Raw genomic sequence first — 18,225 nt, 5'->3', positions numbered from 1 at the left:
TGTGTTGCTGCCCCTCAGCTGGAGAGAGAGACACTGAATTCAGAAATCTCTGTAGCCTGAAGACTCAGGAAGATCTTCTCAATGTACAGAAATACCTGAGGGCAGGCTGGAAAGAAGACAGGGCCAAACTCTTCTCAGTGGTGCCCAGTGGCAGGGCCAACGGCAACAAGCACGCAGGAGGCTCCGTCTGAACAGAAAACGCCACGTTTTTACTGTGAGGGTGACCGAGCGCTGGCACAGGTTGCCCAGGGAGGTTGTGGAGTGTTCAGCCTTAGAGACATTCAGAAGCCGTCTGGACATGGTCCTGGGCAGCCAGCTCTAGGAAGCCCTGCGTGAGGTTGGGCCGCATCACCTCCAGAGGTCCCTTCCCACCTCCAATGTGTGCGATTCTCTTCCTTCCAGTATTTTTCCTCATTAGTTTGTCTAAAATTGAACTGAAGGCTTTTGCTAATGAGTTCAGATAGTAACAGCTCGTTGTCAGCCTAGGCAGCTCTGCTTAAACCTCCTTTTAGCAGTAGTACTGGTAGGAGGTGAAAGCCCCTTTGTGCTGCATTCCCTCTCCTTGCAACTGAGCAAAGACTTAAGGAAAGGGTTCAAGGAGATCTGTAGTCTCCCTGTATCAGCGTCCCTAAATTGCTTATGCCTTTGACTCATCCTGCAGCAAATACCAGAGCTGTATCTGCAGTACGTGCCACCTGTGGTGACAGCGCAGCTCGGCAGAGACCTGGTTGACAGCAGCTTCAGCAACGTCTCCTGCACTGAAAGATCAGCAGGGAGGAAATGTAAATCAAGCAGTGTCCAGATTGTTGATGAATAGAACTTACTTTCATAAATTTTCTTCAAAACCAGCAATAAAATAGAACAAAACGTTATGGGCAGTGATATCCTTGCCTCATATAACTTCTAGTACAATATTGTGCCACCTCCATAATTACTTCTGTGTCAGGTATAAAAATACTTGGCACATATTAACTGCATATTTGTGGATATTACCGTTCTAGATTTACAAATGAAGGACCTGATGCTCAGAAATAATGTGTGCTATTCAGTATATCCACAATTGAATTAGGTGCTGATAGAGTCTGGAATGAAAACCCTGTGCTTGTATTTCTGTCCTTCCCTGTATCCGTCTGGCTCATCTTCACCTTCTGCGGCGCCCTGTTTAGTGAGGCTGGAGTAAAGACTTCTCAGATCTTGTCGAAAAGTGATTTTGGTCTTAAATGCTCCCAAAAAGCCAGAGTCTTTGGTCGCTTGTTGATATTAATAGTTCAGGAAGATAGGTGGTTCAAAAAAACGCATACTTGCAAGTAACAGGGTGCCCTCACAGTAAAGAAAATGTAAAGGTGGTGCTGTCATAGCCAGTATTAGAATGGAAGCAGCCAGGATATCAAATGCTGGCTTGGTTGATGTAGCTGTTGAAGAGGATCTGGGAGGTCACAGAGTTGGTGTTTTGCTCATTGTAAATGTTTCAGCTGCCCATCCGTCTTCATGAAACATTTCTGGCTGGATTATTGGAAGAACTCCATTGTTTAAAGAAATGAAGGACAGATGTTTCCTTTTTAAAGAAATAATCTGCGCACTTCAACAGCCACAAGCTTAAGAAGCTGTATATAATCAATGTATTGGCAAACCTTTATCTGCAGAATGCTACAAGGCATTTCCTTCTTGCTAAAAATCAACATCACTGAAAGAGATAAACTGCCTCAGTATTACAGCATTTTCTGGTTTTATTAACATTTTGCCAGCAGCAAGCAATACAGATGCTAAAGGTTGAGGTGTGCTAGGAAGGCCCTACATAGCTATTCATTTTATTATAATTATTTTTTAGACCTGGAGTCACTCGGCTTATAAAGGAAAAGTCAAGCAACTCTGGAAAGAAACTCTTTAAAATCTTAAATGGACCGGTTACACTGATCATGTCATGTTTTGATTGCCAAAAGTAGGTTTCATTTCTGAATTCGTAGAACTGCATTGGAAGAAACACAGACAGGACAGACATCTGCTTGGTCAGGGATGCTTCAGGAAACGGAACTTTCAAGGCCTAGGTTTTTAGAAAAGTTTGCTTTTTAAACATCTTTTTATGTTTCTTGTAGTCAAGATTTTGGGGCACTTTGAAGTAAGTTTTGTAGCACCATCAGTTAAGGTAGATAAATAGGAATCGGGAATTAAAAATGCCACGGTTTCCATTTTCCGTGAACAGTTTAGAGGAGTTTTCCGCAGCCAGCTGAGGTAGGTGCAGTTAAATATCGTTTGTGTGGAGCAGGCCCGACCTTTCCCGTTGCTTCTGGAAATCACTCAGTGAGATGCTATTAGCCTCAAAAATATTAGAATTTCAAATTGCAGATTAATTACAAGAACATTTTTTTTTCCCAACCTTAACAAGTGCAGTTTTGTCTCAAACACAGGACACATAACCAAAAACCTAATCTAAAAATTAGCAAACTAGAAGGATCTTGGACAAAATTAACTTGCTACGTGGATAAAGCTGTGGGTTACCTTTTCACTTGTCTATTGATAAGAGAGCACCTGTACGCATTTCAGAGAAAAAAGGTAAAATAATGACAAGGAAACTGGATAACGTGACTTCTACTTGGTCTAATATATCTTTGTGTCCTCTGGAGAGGCCAGCCTTCCTAAATAATAGCTGTTAAAACCAGAGGAAATTTAAGATAACATCCAGTGCTTGAAAAATTTGCTCCAACCTTTAACAAAAGAATGCTGGATATCGTATCATGTCACCTAAGTAAAGCCCCAAACATAATAAAATGGAAATGGAAATATTGTGTTATCAACAAAGAGATGTGTGTGGCCCTCCATGCCAACTCTATATCCTATATAAAAAATAAAACCCAAACCAACCAACCAAACCCCAAAACACCAACCCCATCTGCTAGTGTCCAGAGCACCTTCTCTCATGTGGGAGATCAGGGAGCTTTCAAGGTAAGTGTTGTGAGAGTGACTCTGAATTCACAGCCTGCTGTGCCAATGGCAAAAAATTGAGGCTGGCGCGTTCAAAATTTGATCTCTTGCCCAGTAGCACAAACAGCATTTTTCTTTTGACAGCATCTTTCAGAAAGGATGTGGCAGGAGAATAAATTATGTAGCAGTTGCATATAAGGGAGGGAGGGTGTACAGAGTAGGAGAGCAAGAAGAGAGCAAAACATGACGATAGTAAAGGTCATGGATCTTTTTTGTTTTTCAGAAGGAGCATATGCAGAATTGATCGGTTTGTGTCCGATGTAGTTTTGCTGTGATTTTTTTACAGAAAAGCATCCTCTGGTCTGTTGCTGATTGATGGCTCAACCCTATTAAGATCTGAGCAGTTTCTGCCTTTCCCTCTGTGACTGCTGCAATATCACGTTCTTTTTTACTGAACGATGTTTACAGAGATATCTTTATTGTTCTAGTACTACCTTTTTCTTGTGTGCAGTCTTCAAGGATCTTGGAGCTGTCATTCTCTGTGGTCCATGTCTGTGCCTCGTCCAGCGTCCTGTAGCTGCGAACTGTCTGCACCAGCTTCTGGGAGGGTTGAAACCTCCCACTGGGTGTCCACTCCCAAGTAGTTCTGAGATTGACTGAAATACTGAAAGAAATGCAGTGACAGCCTCTCAAAATGAGCATCGTTCCCCATTTCCTTGACATTCATATGGATGATCCTATAAATAATAGAATAGATCATGCTGAGCTAATGACCAATCCAATCCCGGTGGTACCGTATCTAAAAGGATTAGCGTCCCTCCCCACAAGCTTTTTAACAATTAGAGAACTGGGTATTTAGGAGTGATTGGTAGTTTTGTGTTCCTAGTCTAAAAAGGGGCATGTGGTAGATGCTTTTCTGAGGATCCACTCTTGGGAATTCCTCAAAATTTAAGACATGGGCAGCTGCCCACTACCTTGTCAAACACAGCTGGAGAAGAATGGGAGATAATTTGATAGAAGATGATGTCTGCTTCCTTGGGCAGAGCTACATTAGTAATCTAAAATATTATGCCGATGAGAGGAGAGAGACTGATGCTAAATTTAGATCCAGGCTTGACCTGCCAGAAGCCCAGGGCTGCTCAGATTTGAACTATTGATTTGGCCTCATGAGAACACGACTGGTTTTTATTTCTGCTTGTAGGAAGCGGTTTTGCCCAAGCAGCAATAAATGCAGCTGGTAGGGAGCCAGAATTTGCCAAGTTCAGTTGACCGGTGTGTGAACTGAACTAACCTAAATATTATGTTTGCTTTATATATCTTGATATGTAACTATTAACCAAGAAAAAAAAGTCCCCAAAGAATGTTCCCCTGCTTTTTTCTCAGCTTCTGTTTCTCTGTTAATTAGTACTCTTTGAGTATTATGTGCTCTCAGCAGAATAAAAGCTGATAAAGATTGAAAGAATATATATTTTTAGAAAAGAGCTGAACTACAAGGTGTGTATTACCAAAATGGCACAGAAGAACTGAGCATAAACCAAACCAACACATTTTCTTCAATATTATTAAGAGGAAAAGGTTGTGGGTTTCCCCCCTCCACCAAGTATTGATCGGTGCTTACTTGGGATTTTCCTGGGTCGCACCTTCTGCTTGGAGGGTTCTAACACGTGGGAAATGTTGAGAAGGGTGGGTGATGTTGGGTGTATATGTGCCTGCGTTCCCGAGGGCGGCAGAAATAACGAGGGACAAAACTACATGCCAGTTAATTTCAAACCCCTGCTGACCTCAGCCGTTTTGTGTATTTTGTGTGTGCTGCCTATTTGTGGTTTTGGTTTAGAGATTTTAAAGTTATTATTCATATTCCCGTGTGAGTGTTAGGGAATAGAAACTTCCTTAACATATGTGGGGAACCATATAGAACCACAAAGGAAAAAAAACCCAAACAAAATGCAAAAAATGTGTTCCTCCAGCAAAATGCTTAGGGTACTGAAACAGTGGCCTAAAGTCTAATAATGCGCACTTTGTAAGTCGCCATTGAGTTTTGGAGCTTTTCGGGATTAAGAGGCGTGGATTCATTGAGGGTGTCTCCCGCTCCTGCCGTCAGCACTCGGTGTGTTTCCACATCTCCGACTGCACCAGGGTGATGAACACCTTCTTGCTTTCCATGCAATGTATAGCAAAGTTTCAGTATCTCATCCTGAAGGAGCATGACACACCAAATTTCCAGGGCATGGTAATTTTAGATGTTGAAAGCCCCTTTCCTTTTTCTTTTTTTTCCCCTTTCTTTCTGTGGTGCTCTGGATTCTGGCTATTTTTAGGTATTGAAGAGGTGAAGCACAGGCAGGACAGTGTTGGATGCAAAATCAGCTGTTTGAACCTCATCAGAAATGCAGATTTCTTAAACAGATTTCTTATATGGAGTTTTCCGGCACATGCAATCATATTGTTTTCACATGTAAATGTGTCTGACAAAACCAGACTTGAAGGAGTTTAAATAAGATTAGAGAGAAGCCTTTGGAAGTTAAAAGTACATATGCATGATGATATATTCGTGACCACACACAGTTCTGTGGTTTTAGGTCTCCCCAGGAACTCTGCCTTGCTGGGTACAGAAGGAATGGTACTAATCAATGAGCATCTTTCTTGTTTTCATTTCCCCCCCCCCATTATTTTTCATTGTGTAACCCTGTGCCTTACTATTCAGATCAGGATTTGAGGATGAAGTTATTATTTTCCTCTTTGGCGTTTCTGTAGGACTCATCACTACAGTATTTCAGTGCTTCACATGTTAATTGATTTTCATAACACCCTACCGAGATGGAGTATTATTATTAACCAGGGAAATGGAGCACAAGGAGATTGAGGTCAGAAGTACTGCTCAGTTGGAATGCCACGTTTGAGACACCTGTGACCTGGTTTATTTATTTTTTTTAAGTATTCACCTACAACTCTTGAATTCCTTTAATTGCAATTGTAAGTAATTCTGCATTTCTCCATATTGAGTCAACAGCTGTAATACAGACAGCCGTATAATAAGGAAAACTCAGGCGACCACTTGCGGAACTTTTTGCATAACCCAAGTGCCTGGTTTCCTGCAAGAGCTTTTGAGCAGAAGTGGGGAAAGGATCCGAGTCTTAGCACAACATTGAAATGTTGTGACCCAAGAGAAAAAATAATTCCTGATGTACACGCGTAAAGATTGCCCCATATTTCTTAATTTTGGGTGCCTGTGTACCCTTAATTTTCTTTAAACATTTATTGAACGTAAACAATTTTCTGTTCTCGTTTGTATATCTGTATCTTCTGGCATCAAACGTCCACAATCAGCAGCATCTTAGCGGGAAATGGCAGCGATGTGGAGGAGTCGGTGTCCCCGGGTGGCTGCTTCACAGCTGCAGAAGCTTCTCTGTTTTAAAAGTGAGACGACTGAAAGCAGAGAGCTTGTTCAGTAGGATGGCAGCTGTCACACAGTCGACATATGAAGAGAATTCTTTTCCTCAGTAGAATATTGTTTCTCTGAGTTGGCAGCGCAGGAGTGATTGTTAGAAGCGAGAAAGATGGTTACATCTCGAAATGCTTTGATAACCATCTCACCTGCACTTTTTTTTCCCCCAAGAAATTAACTAATCATGGCTTTCAGAAGAACAAAAATCCTCTGAAAACCTGAATTAGGATAACTTCAAAGTAATCTGCTGTGGTACTCCTGAGAACAGCACTGTTAGCAAATTCTGTCTGGAAAAGGGTGGAAACTTAACCAAAATATTTTTAATCTATTTAAGAAGTAGTTCTACAGTTGCGTTCATTCTAATTCCTTGTTTCTCTCATAACGTGGGTTTATAATATTTCAGATGGATGTTGTCTTTTGAGAAGGTGTTAATTCTCCTGCTTTTCAGCTTACATTTTGTTTTGGGTCCATTTAATTGTTTTCCTCTAGTTTTTAGAAGTGTCTGTTGTTAATAATGTTGAATGAAGACTCTGCTTCAGGCTCCTTTTGACTTAGGAAAGTTGAATTTGCACTTGGGCCTTTACATAAATGCTTTTTGGTTCTTCCTCGGGTATGTACCTTGTCAACTTCTATGTGCTCAATTATACGTTGACCTCTTAGTTGAAGAATAGACAGAAATAGAGGGAAGTCAAACACAATTTCACTGCTTGACAGAAAAGTGATGGATGTGCTGGATGTGGTGGCCTTCCCATACCTTTCAAATCTTTTCACTTTCGTGCTGAAGAATTGATGGAACAGATTTTTATGATGGGCTTGGTAACTACGCTGTATCGGTAGATCTTAAACGCCGTTTAAGGCATCGCCTCACAATGTAACTACTTTTCAATTATTACAATGATTTAGCCTCTCTTATGTTTGAAAGCCGTGTAAATGAAAATACTTATTAATGAAATCTGATTAGAGAACTGCTTGTTATTAATTTTTGTATTATTATTCTGTGTTTAGCTGCATGTGATTTAGACGGTGTGGTTCATTTTGGTTGCTAATAGTTCACGATGCTTAGATGTCCTGAAAATCACTATGAAAAGCAAAAAGCGTGTTTATTTTCTCCAGCAGTAACAGTTAACATAATAAAAACATCGCCTCTTTTTGTAAGCTTTGCTTTTCTGAGCATGTAACAACATAACAACAAAATACTGATCATGTTGTTGTCTTGTACTAAAGATGTTATTGTCAAGCAAAGGGAAAGCAACAGTTGCGATCACTGAAAATCAGGACAACGTAATTGGATAAATTAACGAGGGCAGAGACTCAGAGAAGCCATGAACTTTAGGAAGAGATTTGAGAGACAAGGAAGGGGAAGACGTGTAGGTGCAATAACCTGGGAGATGGTGCTAAGCGCAGAGAGCTATGCGGAGGAAAGATGAAGCCGTAGTTTAATATGGAGGGTCGGGAGAATCTAAAGAAATGAGAAGACAGATTATAATAGAAGAAAATCAGATTAAAAAACCCCAAACCACACTTTTAAATTTTTTTTTCTGTGACGCTCAACTGAGTGCTGTTAGAAAACAATTAAAGTGACGTTTACACTTGTGACTGTAGCTATTGTTTTAGCTGCCATAGCGGTGAAGACAGGAGTGCAGAGATGGGTTTTTATGTCGGAGGTGGCTCAGGGTGACACGCTGGTGTGTCCTGGTTGTGAGTGAGCCCAAAGGAGCCGGTGCTGGGACCCGCTGTGGGGCCCCGGCTGAGCCCCCGGCAGCTGCTGCAAACTGAGGCTTAATGGGATCAGGAAACCACCTAAATCCCTGAGATTACCTGGTTGTTGACTCCAGTAGGTGTAAAGAAGCTTTTTTATGGAGGGTACTGGATTTCCAACTGCAATCTGACTGTTTCAGTGCTTTTCTATAACAGAGATATTTGGTTTTCAATGTAGAAGTATTTCTAAAGGATTTATTTTCTAAGTGGCAGGTGAGAATTCTATTGGGTTTTCCTTTGGGATTACAAGGTAATAGAGAAAAGCAGCGTTTGATGTTGACTAACCTAAAGATACCATCTCGGGCTGAGGGTAACCGGAACCTGAAAAGAATGGATTAACTGTTGTAATTCCAGCTCTGACGCTTTGACCCCACCTCATCACACACACAGTGGTATTTTTCAGGTCCAATTGCCACGTTTCCCATCTTTTTATAGAAATGCAGTATGGTGAGCATTTACTACTTCATCTAGAGAGCGAAGTGTGGCTAGGGAACAACAAAACGTGGGCATTTGGTGTCGGTTTTGCTGTCTGTGATGTGCAGATCATCCCCACGGAGATGATGCAGAACTCACAGCAGCCTTGGATCCTTCTGCAGCAGCAGCTGCTTCCCAGGGGAGATTATCTTTGGGCTTCTAAAGTGGCAGCTGACACAGGGTTTAGGCACCTGGACCCTAGTTGCTTGTTAATGTAAAAATAGAATTGAATTGGAGACGGTAGCGGGGGAAAGACAAGGGGTTTGTCTGAAAGTAAAACATTTTCTGGTATTTCTGGTTTTGTTCTTTTAAAGACCACTTAATGGTAAACTTTGAGCATTTCAAAGTAATGGGTCTAATTTGTAATGAACACTGGTTGTATAGTAGATTAATGTACGTTTTAAATTAATGCCTCTGAGCTTTCAAGAGAGAGACAGTCTAATTTTCTTCTTTTTTTTTTTCACTCTCAGATGATAAATACAGTAAGCATATGTTCTGTGGTAAAAACGCACCTACAATTAAATAACTCGTCATTTCCTAGGAGTTTTAAACTCGAGCTGTAAGCCCGAAGGACAAAAAACATGCCACGTTGCTCTTGTTACACTGTCAAATTATTACTGCGTATGAGACGAGAGGATTTTCGATTTCTTCTCAAAGCATTTTTGGAGGATGAGTCAGTGAAGCAGTTATCTAATGTGGCCACGTTGACTGCACATACAATTTTATATTCTGTTCTCTTTAATTACACTGTTACTGGGCTAATACTCTGGGATTTTTCTCTCTTTTTTACAGGATTCTGCTCAAGAGAGTGTCATTACACGAGATATTCATCGTACATTTCCAGCACATGATTATTTCAAAGACACAGAAGGAGACGGTCAGGAATCTCTATACAAAATCTGTAAGGTACAGTCAGGACTCTGAATTTTAACGTGTGTTCCATATTTTGCTATGTCTGTATTTTGCCCTGCTAACCCTGTTCTGATCCAAGTCACTAATCAATAAGAGTTGAAAGCTTTATTTAGATTGCACGTGGAGAGCGTAGTGTTTTCTGCAGGACCGGATATCTTGAAGTACTTTATATAAGCTGGCATTTTGTATCTCCTGAGATGCAGGTGAGAAGGACAAGGCACAAACGAGATTTCCTAACGAAGAGTCTGATATCAGAGGTCCAGCTCAGCAGAAATGTGGAGTAGTAGGACTTTTTTTGCTTTGCTGGTGCAGAGGTTGGCAGAGGAAGAGAAACCTCAGAGCAAACTCTGCCGTGAGATTAAGCAACAATATCCCTAGATAATTACCCAGAGAACAAGGTAGCTGACCTTTCCACAAGCAGTGTGTTTGTGTAGCTTTTCACTCATAGCTCTCAGATCACCTCTGATCAAAGAAAAAGAAAAATATGTAATTTTTTCCAATTTGCACAGGGGGAGGCTGAGGTACTAAATGAACAGATTTGTCGAGCTTATACAGACAGGCTTTTGGTGCTCAGGAGAGATCCAGAAGGTAGAATATTGCAGCTAGATATGTTGTGCTCTGCCCGTCAGTTGTACATTTTATTGTGTTTCTGGCAGTCAGTTTTCATTTTACATTTTTTATTTTCTGTATATAGAATAAATGATTGTCTTACCCAAAGCCATTTCCACTTCCCTTTTCCTCGTTACTCAATTTCCACCTCCAATTGATTAATAGAAATGATGGAGGTGTCATAACAAGCAGAAAAGAATGTCCTGCCTTTGGGGTATAATAATACATATTCCTGTTCTCCAGATAAATCCTATGGTGATACAGACTCCTATTGAAACAACAGTTTGCATGACTGTTAAATATAGCTGCTTAGGTTACATATATTGAAGTTCATTATAATGAATAATTCACACACACACAAAAAGGGGAAAATAAAGGAGCAGAGAGAACTTTGAACCAATTATATTGATCTCTCACTAATATTGGAGAACTAGAGGGCTGCAAGAAAACCGTTCCTGCCAATCTTGGAAAAGAATAACTAGGACAATGCAGATAATGATGGGCTTGTCATTTTGATATCAGTTAAGTGAAAAATGATGGAATAGCATTCAGCTTATTGAGAATTAAATGTGAGAAGTATATTATAATGAGTGCCTATGAGTTTACTGAAAATAGATCTTGACAAGCTAATAAAAGAAAAATGAAAAAATACAGGTTTCATTGGTGAAGGGAATTTTATCAAAATGCTGTAGAACATGTAGTCAGTCATGCAGAAAATGTATAAATGCTGGACAAGTTAGAAAATGAGCAAGGTACACATTAAATAATTAAAAACTAGTTATCTGGCAGGTTACTTAACAGCAGTGCTGAATAAATGTATTTCAAACAAGGCGTCGTGAAGATCACTTGTTAATTTGATGTACTCTGGTTAGTCACCTAAAAGAAGATAGAAAAATCATTTCTGATAAAGATATCTCGACACAGTGAAAAGGGGAATGTTAAATAATGAGGCATTAAGGGTGTCTAGATAGATGAATCTTGTGTAGGAATAGAATGACTTGAGTAACTCAGTGTTTTACAGCTGCTGCAGCTGCTTTTGCGTGCTGGGCTAGAATGAAAGCTGGATACTGCCTGTATGTGCTGGAAAGAGCCCGTATGAGTTCCATGAGGATGGGAAAACGATTTGGGAAAATACTTTGAGGTTCTTAAGGACGTGGTTAGTGGTGAAGTTGGCAGTGTTGCTTTAATGGTTGGACTTGATCTTAAAGGCTGTTCCCAATCAAAATGATTCTATGGTTCTGTGATTTGATCAAAAAACTCTCAAGACTAAGTATCTCAGTCTATTTTGTTTAATAAAGAGAAGACTAAGGAATTAATCTGTCTGAACTAGAAGCGGCTTAGAAGAATTATCTATCCAGCAGGCAGCGGCAGAGAGACAGAGATCTCAGGCTTTCCTGGGCTTTCTGTAGTAAAAGTGAAGAATTCTACGTATCTTCCAAAGCCTTCCCTGCTCTCGAGGCCCCTGCTGCTCCTGCAGAGAAAGTCACTGCAGATGCTGGTCCTCTCTTTCCTCAGGTTTCTTCAAGTGTGTAGATCAGAGGCCATCAGTGTGTACATGGAGTTGAGGACTGCTTTTCCCTTGAAGAATTTTGTATTTGTTCTACCTACCGTTGAATGCCCTCTGCCACTTTGCTGCTTTCTCTAGCCATGAACATGTTCTGCATAGCATCTTTGCAGTCAGCTTTTAATTTACTGCTCCCAACAGCTTTGTCTCATCAGCAGACTGTTACTGTGCTATTTTTGTGTGTTCTGCATGATTTGTGAGTATTTTCAACAGCATCAGCCCTGGCACAGCTTTCTGTGAGGTTCTGCGAGTGACCTCGCATTCATTCTGTGGGTGAAAACTGTTTATTCCTACCATTTGTTTCCTACCCTTTAATCAATTGAGTGCATAAGAAGACCTTTTCTGATGGCAGCTTAGTTTCCTAAAGACCCTTTGTGGAGGGATCTCATTGATGGTTTATTAAAATCCAAGTGCTCCTTGCTTCAGAGAAGGATTTGGGAAGCATTTTCTCTTGGTACAACAGCCATATCTAGTCTTCAACATTGAATTATTCATCAGTTTACTGATTTTATTCTTGATGGTTTCTACCTACTTGCCAGTTTGGAGATCAGACACAACTGCTCTCCAGGCAGCAACTTCTCCCTCATCCTTGCCCTGTTTTCTTAAATGGCTTTGACTCCATTCTGCAGAGGACCAGATCTGACTGGACCTCAAGTTTGTGATCAATTTGGTGAGTTTTAGAGAAATATTGTGAAAAGCTAATTAATTTTCTTCTAAACTTATCGTTCCACTGGGGAAAAAAAAAGTGTGTTGAAAGTAATATTATGGCTGCTTTGTATTACTAGAATAACTTCTAGCAGAGATGCTGTGCACTCATGCCCTTCTTCTAATATGAAAGCAAGGTATTTGAAGAATGGGATTATTGAATAAGGCTAGAAAAGGTCTGTCCTGAAGTGGGAGGGTAAAGAGCTGAAGATCATTTTCTTCATTCCCGACTGAAATGGGAGATGATCTGAGCTGTCAGTTAAAAAGGAAAACCATTAAAAGCTCACTGCCTCATTTTAACAGGTCTGTCAGGTTTGGTTCCGTCTCTTAATCTCTTCTTCAGAACAGTAGGAAATCAGAAAAGATGGAAACTTTTCCAGTTGCAGAACATTTTATGTGACAAAGTATCTAAAAATAAACCTTAAGGCTGACAATGGTGATAAGGAATGAAAAGAGTTCCAGATTCTAGATCGGAGATTTCGCCAGAGGACATCGCATAAGCTGGATTTGCACAGAGGAAACGTCTTTGGGAAAATAGCTCAGTTTCTTGCACACTTTCTCAGCATTACACCTATTCTTCCACATTTCCCAGTCCTTGGTGTCTCCTCAAATTTACAAATGGGAAATAGCTCAGTTTCTTGCACACTTTCTGGTTAAATACCAAGCGAATTCGAGCTCGCTCTCTGCGTTACAGTGCCCAACACAATAGTACTCTGCAGATGTAGTTAAACAGCTCGATGCTCTGGGGAACCAAAGCACTTGGCAGAAATAGTTCCTCAACTCTTCGGAGCGTATACAGTGCAGAATTTAACGTGAAATGTGTTTTCACTAATTTTCTGATTAAAGTTACTCCTGTTCAACGACCAGCCACTGTGACTTTAGTAGGAGAAAGGGAGGATGTTTCGGGAAACTCGATCAGGTTAGCGAGGTGAGTTACTGGGCTAACTGCAAAATCAGACACAACACTTCCCTGTTTTTCTGAAAATGATTGAATTACTTCTCAGAGATTCGAAGCTGGTGTGTTTTCTAGTAAACAGAGGCGCTGTGGAAGGAGATGAATCATTTGTATCATGACTTATTTTGTTACTAAATACTTCTCCTGGTTGATGAAATGTGTAGTTTTTTCCTGATCCAAGTCATAGTTGCTTGCAGGTTTTATGCACAGGATCAGGGTATTAGCTGGTTTACCAGGAAACAAAGAATTCTGTTTCAGTTGTCATTTCAGTGCCTATCTGCTTGTTGGTCCCTGCATTAGCAGAGGCAAAGAAAGATAAGCTGGTTTTCAAGCAAAGCCAGTACTGAATGGGCTCCAATATGGGTGTTTTTGCTTTCTTTGCTGTATAATTGAAATGTGAAAATGTCTTTGAGTTGCCCTTCTGTGAGCAGGAGCTCCTATACCGTGATAAGCTGTGAATGATGGATTACTCGTCGGCTCATCCTTCAGCGTGGCAGGACTGCTGCTCAGTGCTGGCCTGTAAGCTGATCAACTTCCATCCTTTTCTCACATTTTTGTTTCCTTTCCATTGCAGCATCTTTTTCCAGATGATCGCCTCTTCTCAGCCTACACCTGTTCTTCCACATTTCCCAGTCATTGTTTCTCAAATTTACAAATGGGAAATTTCAGTGTAATATTTGTTCACCTTGCTTTAATTATTTGTCAGAGAGCAGATTTCTTTCTTTCCTATAGGAATCTGTTTGCCAATTTTAGAATACACATAGGAGCATAAGCGGAATCAGTTAAGAATTATTTTTCATCTCTTTTTAGTTGTTTATTTTCCTTGCTGCTGGGTTGAAGAGCAATTCTAGTAAAAATCGCTGGCTTGTTTCACGTGGAGGATTTTTAATGTCTTGCCTTCTTCCGCTCACATGTTAACGAGGTTCCTTCTCTGTGCATCTGTGCTCAGCAATGAAGCAGCAGAGCAGTTGTTGCGGATGGGGATTCTGCCGAGACCGTGCTAGTGAAAAGGTCGGGATTGCGAATCTCAGACGCTGGAAAGGCTTTAGTGCATTCGGAGGCCTGCTTGGGTAGATGGGAAGATTTCTGCCTCCTCTCGGCCCGTGGAGCTCTGGAGGAGGCACATTGTGTAACAGCCACGTGCCTCTCCCTGACACTCGATAAATGAGTAACCCATTGCTAAAAATACAGTTTTCGGTTAACACAGAAATTCCTGATACAATGTGATACGTCCTAAATGCAGCACTCACAGGAATATCATGACTTTCAGACCGTTAGTGTCGTAATAAATTTAGGTGTGGAGTTTTAAATCATACTATCACTGAAATTATTCAGTGACCAACTAGGTCATAAAATACCTTGTTGTATGAGAAGTCCATATCAAAGTATGGATATTTTCCTGAGTCAGTCTGTTTTTCAGACACTGTGTAAGTTCTTTAATTCTACTGACATGGCCTTCAGCACACAGCTTTGTCTGTATGAAACACTGAGTGGATTCCCTAGACCATTTCTGTCGTTTTGGCAGCGACACAAAGGGAAGTAGAGAGAGCAAACCAAGCTTGTAATTTTCCCCCAAAACTGCATTTAGTTCCCGTTACATTTTCCTTTTCCTTGGGACACAGAAGCTGGGTGTCTTGCGTAGCTGTTAACAAGCGCAGAGAAGTGGATGTTTCCTGTGCCAGAAGAGGTTGTTTCTGACGAGAGAGATGCCGTCACTGCGGATGGGAGCTGGAGATGTGCAGAGCCCCTACTCTTGCCTTTCCCTCTGCATCACCATGCGGGGAATGAACACTCTGGAAATGAGAGACCTGGCTATGGGGCAGACGCCAGAAAAACGCTTTTCAGGAGCCCTCTTTAGTTTCTAAAGTAATCGTAACGTTTAGTTTCTAACGTCTCTGAGTTACTATGGTAAAGGCAAATTGGCTATATGATTGTAAGCTGGTATTTGGTAGTTAGTGGTTTGCGTTTTCTTGTTTTAAGTACATTTAAACCTTTGGCAAGTATAAGCAGTTGTTTTCTTGCTTGTGGGGCTGGAAAATGAAGAAACATTTCATTCTGGAATTTGAGACATACTCCTTACTCCTCCTTTTTTAAAACTGCTGGGACTCATACGTAGTAGTTGCAGAAATCCCAAATCTGAGGTTTTCAGTTCAAATCAACAGCCTTTCCATTCATCTTTTAAATGCTCCTTACTTGAAACTTTTCTGCTTACAGAACATCCTGATCTTGGGAGATTTTCCTCCATGAATTACTTCAGAGAAGAATTTCTGTCAGTCTCTGGATTCTTCATTCCTTTTCCCAACATGCAGGTGGTTCTCTGGCCTTGACTTCATTTGAGAGACTCTGTTGTTTCCAATGTATTCACTTTCTAATGATGTTGTACTAATAACTGCGTAGTAGTTCTTCTCTTCAGAAGGCAGATAACGCTTAAAAAGACATTTTAATTCAGTGAGCGAGATCTTCATTTGGTTAAAATGAATGAAATTAGGCTTCAAGTCAGAATCTTCATTAAGACCCATTTATGAGACAGAATATTTAAAATCTCAGTTAACTGGAGTGTTGTGATTGGAGGTTGGCCAAGAGCTGAAGAAAATAATAACCTAGAAGACTGTGACATTATGGCAGGTTGTGACGGGAAAAATCCCGTTCTCCTGAAATTCCAACGTTACAACAGCTGCAATGGCAACCAGGGGTTGGAATTTTGCTTAGTTTTTGTATTTCATGTGGAAAGACAAAGTTACCGCTCCTTGGTCCCTTAAAAGGATAAATCTTAAATAATTAATTTTAGATTTTTTTGTTAATGTGATACTATGGTGCTATCTGTAGGCAGCATCCTTACTTTTGAGGCTATTCCAGTTAATTACATCATATTTCAGCTATATCAAGTCCCATAGGTTACTTAAAAATAATGGAAAAAGTATAATTGGAAATGTGATATGCATAAACCTTCAAAAACCTCTTTACTTTGGGCAAATACAATGAAATTGTGTTGATTTTAGAGCCTTCATTAAAAAATAAATCTTTAGTTGCCAGGATTATGATGCGTTGACTTAAGAGCTGAATCTTCCTCAGTTTGATCCAATTCTCATGCAGAACTGCAGTTAGAATCTGAGTGTCTGATAAGAGCTGCTTGTCAAGATCAGATTCTGGAGAAGGATCTAGTGGAATTTCAATTCAAAAAGCAAACAGATCAAGCAGTTAATTTTTCTTTCATAGCTGTTGGCTGCTTCAAAGATTTCTAATGGTGATGCCCTTTTACTGGGGCCCTCAGACACTTTTCTATATCCTAGGTATATCTGTGTCCACTAATTAATTTAAACTATATTTTAGACCAAATTACCCAGTACTTATTGATTTATAGTTCCGTGGATCACTTCTTTTTACCAATGTTTCAAGTTCGTCATCTCTTCTTCTGATTTAACTGGTTTACGTGGTTTATCTTTCCCACAAGATTTTTGGGTAAGTACTGTCTATTCTTAATAAATTTTCAGTATTTTTGTTCCTTTTAATGTATTAGCTCTTCTGATCTTCCAGATCCTTTAACACGTCCCCTGTTAGAAATGGTTCCAGCAGGATGACAACCCCTGGGTTTCTTCTGCCGTAAAACAGACACAAAGAACGTTCGTGGGGATTTTCTGCTCTAGTTCAGATACAACTTTTCTTCCTCGATCATCTATTTCTTAAGTAGAGGCGCTGCCTTCCTCCCCTAGATGTGTTTGGAAATGGATTTATTACTAGTTTAAATGTGTCTAGGAAGTTGATTATGAGAACATTTCTTGGTTTTCCTTCATGTTTTTATATTTAACATGCAGAGTGAGGATTTATTTGCACCCTCCTCCATTTCCCCTCTTCTGCCATAATTTCAACTTCTTCTACAGTCTCAAAACGAACATCTTTTTATTTCTGATAACTATTTTTTAATCTATTTCTGTTTTGGAGGCAGTTTGTTTGCTCCAACGTGTTGATTTCTCAGTAGTTATTTTAAAACTAATTTGAATTAATTTATTGTTATTTTCAGCAAATCATTAGCTATTGTGCTAATAATGCATCTCACAACAGAGAGAACCCCCAGTGTTGATAATTTGCTATTACTCTTTCAGCCAGGAAGTTTCTAAAGGAAAATAAAAGCGGTTTTATACAATAAGAAGAAATCCTAAATCAGATTTATTATTTGTAATTCTGCATCTCTGGTTCTAAGTGGAGCTGGCCTTTCAAAAGCGGAAATAATACCTCTCTTAGGAATCCATAAACTCATGATGATGATGATTAACCAGTGGATGGTTCCAATTAGTCACATGCAATATTAATTGAAGTGTTAAAAGTAATTTCTGTTAATTCAGTGCTTAGAAGCTAAAGAGTCATTTTAAACCAACTTTTTTCCAAGAGAGCATGCTCTTGTTCCAATTCCGAGTTTTGTATCTGCTGTTGTACACTTCTGGAGTTATTTTTAAGGATTTTCCTGTTGTGACTGGAGCTGGTTTCGGCCTCTAAGCAGATTGTAATGGTTCATTACTTGTTTTTTCAATAATTTAGGTGACTAGTCTCCTTGTATTTGCTTGACCACTGAAACTGAGTGATGAATTGAGGTTATTTTCACTCAGATTCTAGCTAATTCTGTATAACATACTTTAAAAACATGTAACCGATATAGACAAATGGCAAAGTGCTGTAAGTCACAGTTCAGTTTTACACAAAGCTGCAGATATAGTAGGAAAGGTATGGATGAGGTGTTTAGAAACAGTGACCTTTAAAGGAATACGCAGGTTGTATTCTTTACAGAAATCTGCTCTTCTGGGATCACACCAGAATTCCTTATAAACGTTTCTTAGTTTTTGCCCATCAGAATGAAAATGGTTTAAAGATGTTATGTTTTGGTCTCTGTTTGAC

General features: G+C 39.9%; 1 protein-coding gene across 1 annotated transcript in view; it reads left to right on the top strand.

Annotated features, from left to right (window-relative positions):
* The window catches only part of RABGAP1L (RAB GTPase activating protein 1 like), a gene marked incomplete at its 5' end in the record, with an annotated part of 208,595 nt that overhangs the window by 97,364 nt on the left and 93,006 nt on the right, over positions 1–18,225 (top strand). The window contains one exon of the mRNA XM_080348482.1: positions 9,386–9,499. Within this exon, the coding sequence (XP_080204608.1) occupies positions 9,386–9,499 (114 nt within the window). The remainder of the gene's footprint in view (positions 1–9,385; positions 9,500–18,225) is intronic.

This window comes from Nesoenas mayeri, assembly GCF_963082525.1.
Source record: "Nesoenas mayeri genome assembly, chromosome: 8".
Classification (NCBI taxonomy): Eukaryota; Metazoa; Chordata; class Aves; order Columbiformes; family Columbidae; genus Nesoenas; species Nesoenas mayeri.
This window is presented reverse-complemented; position numbering and strand designations above follow the sequence as displayed.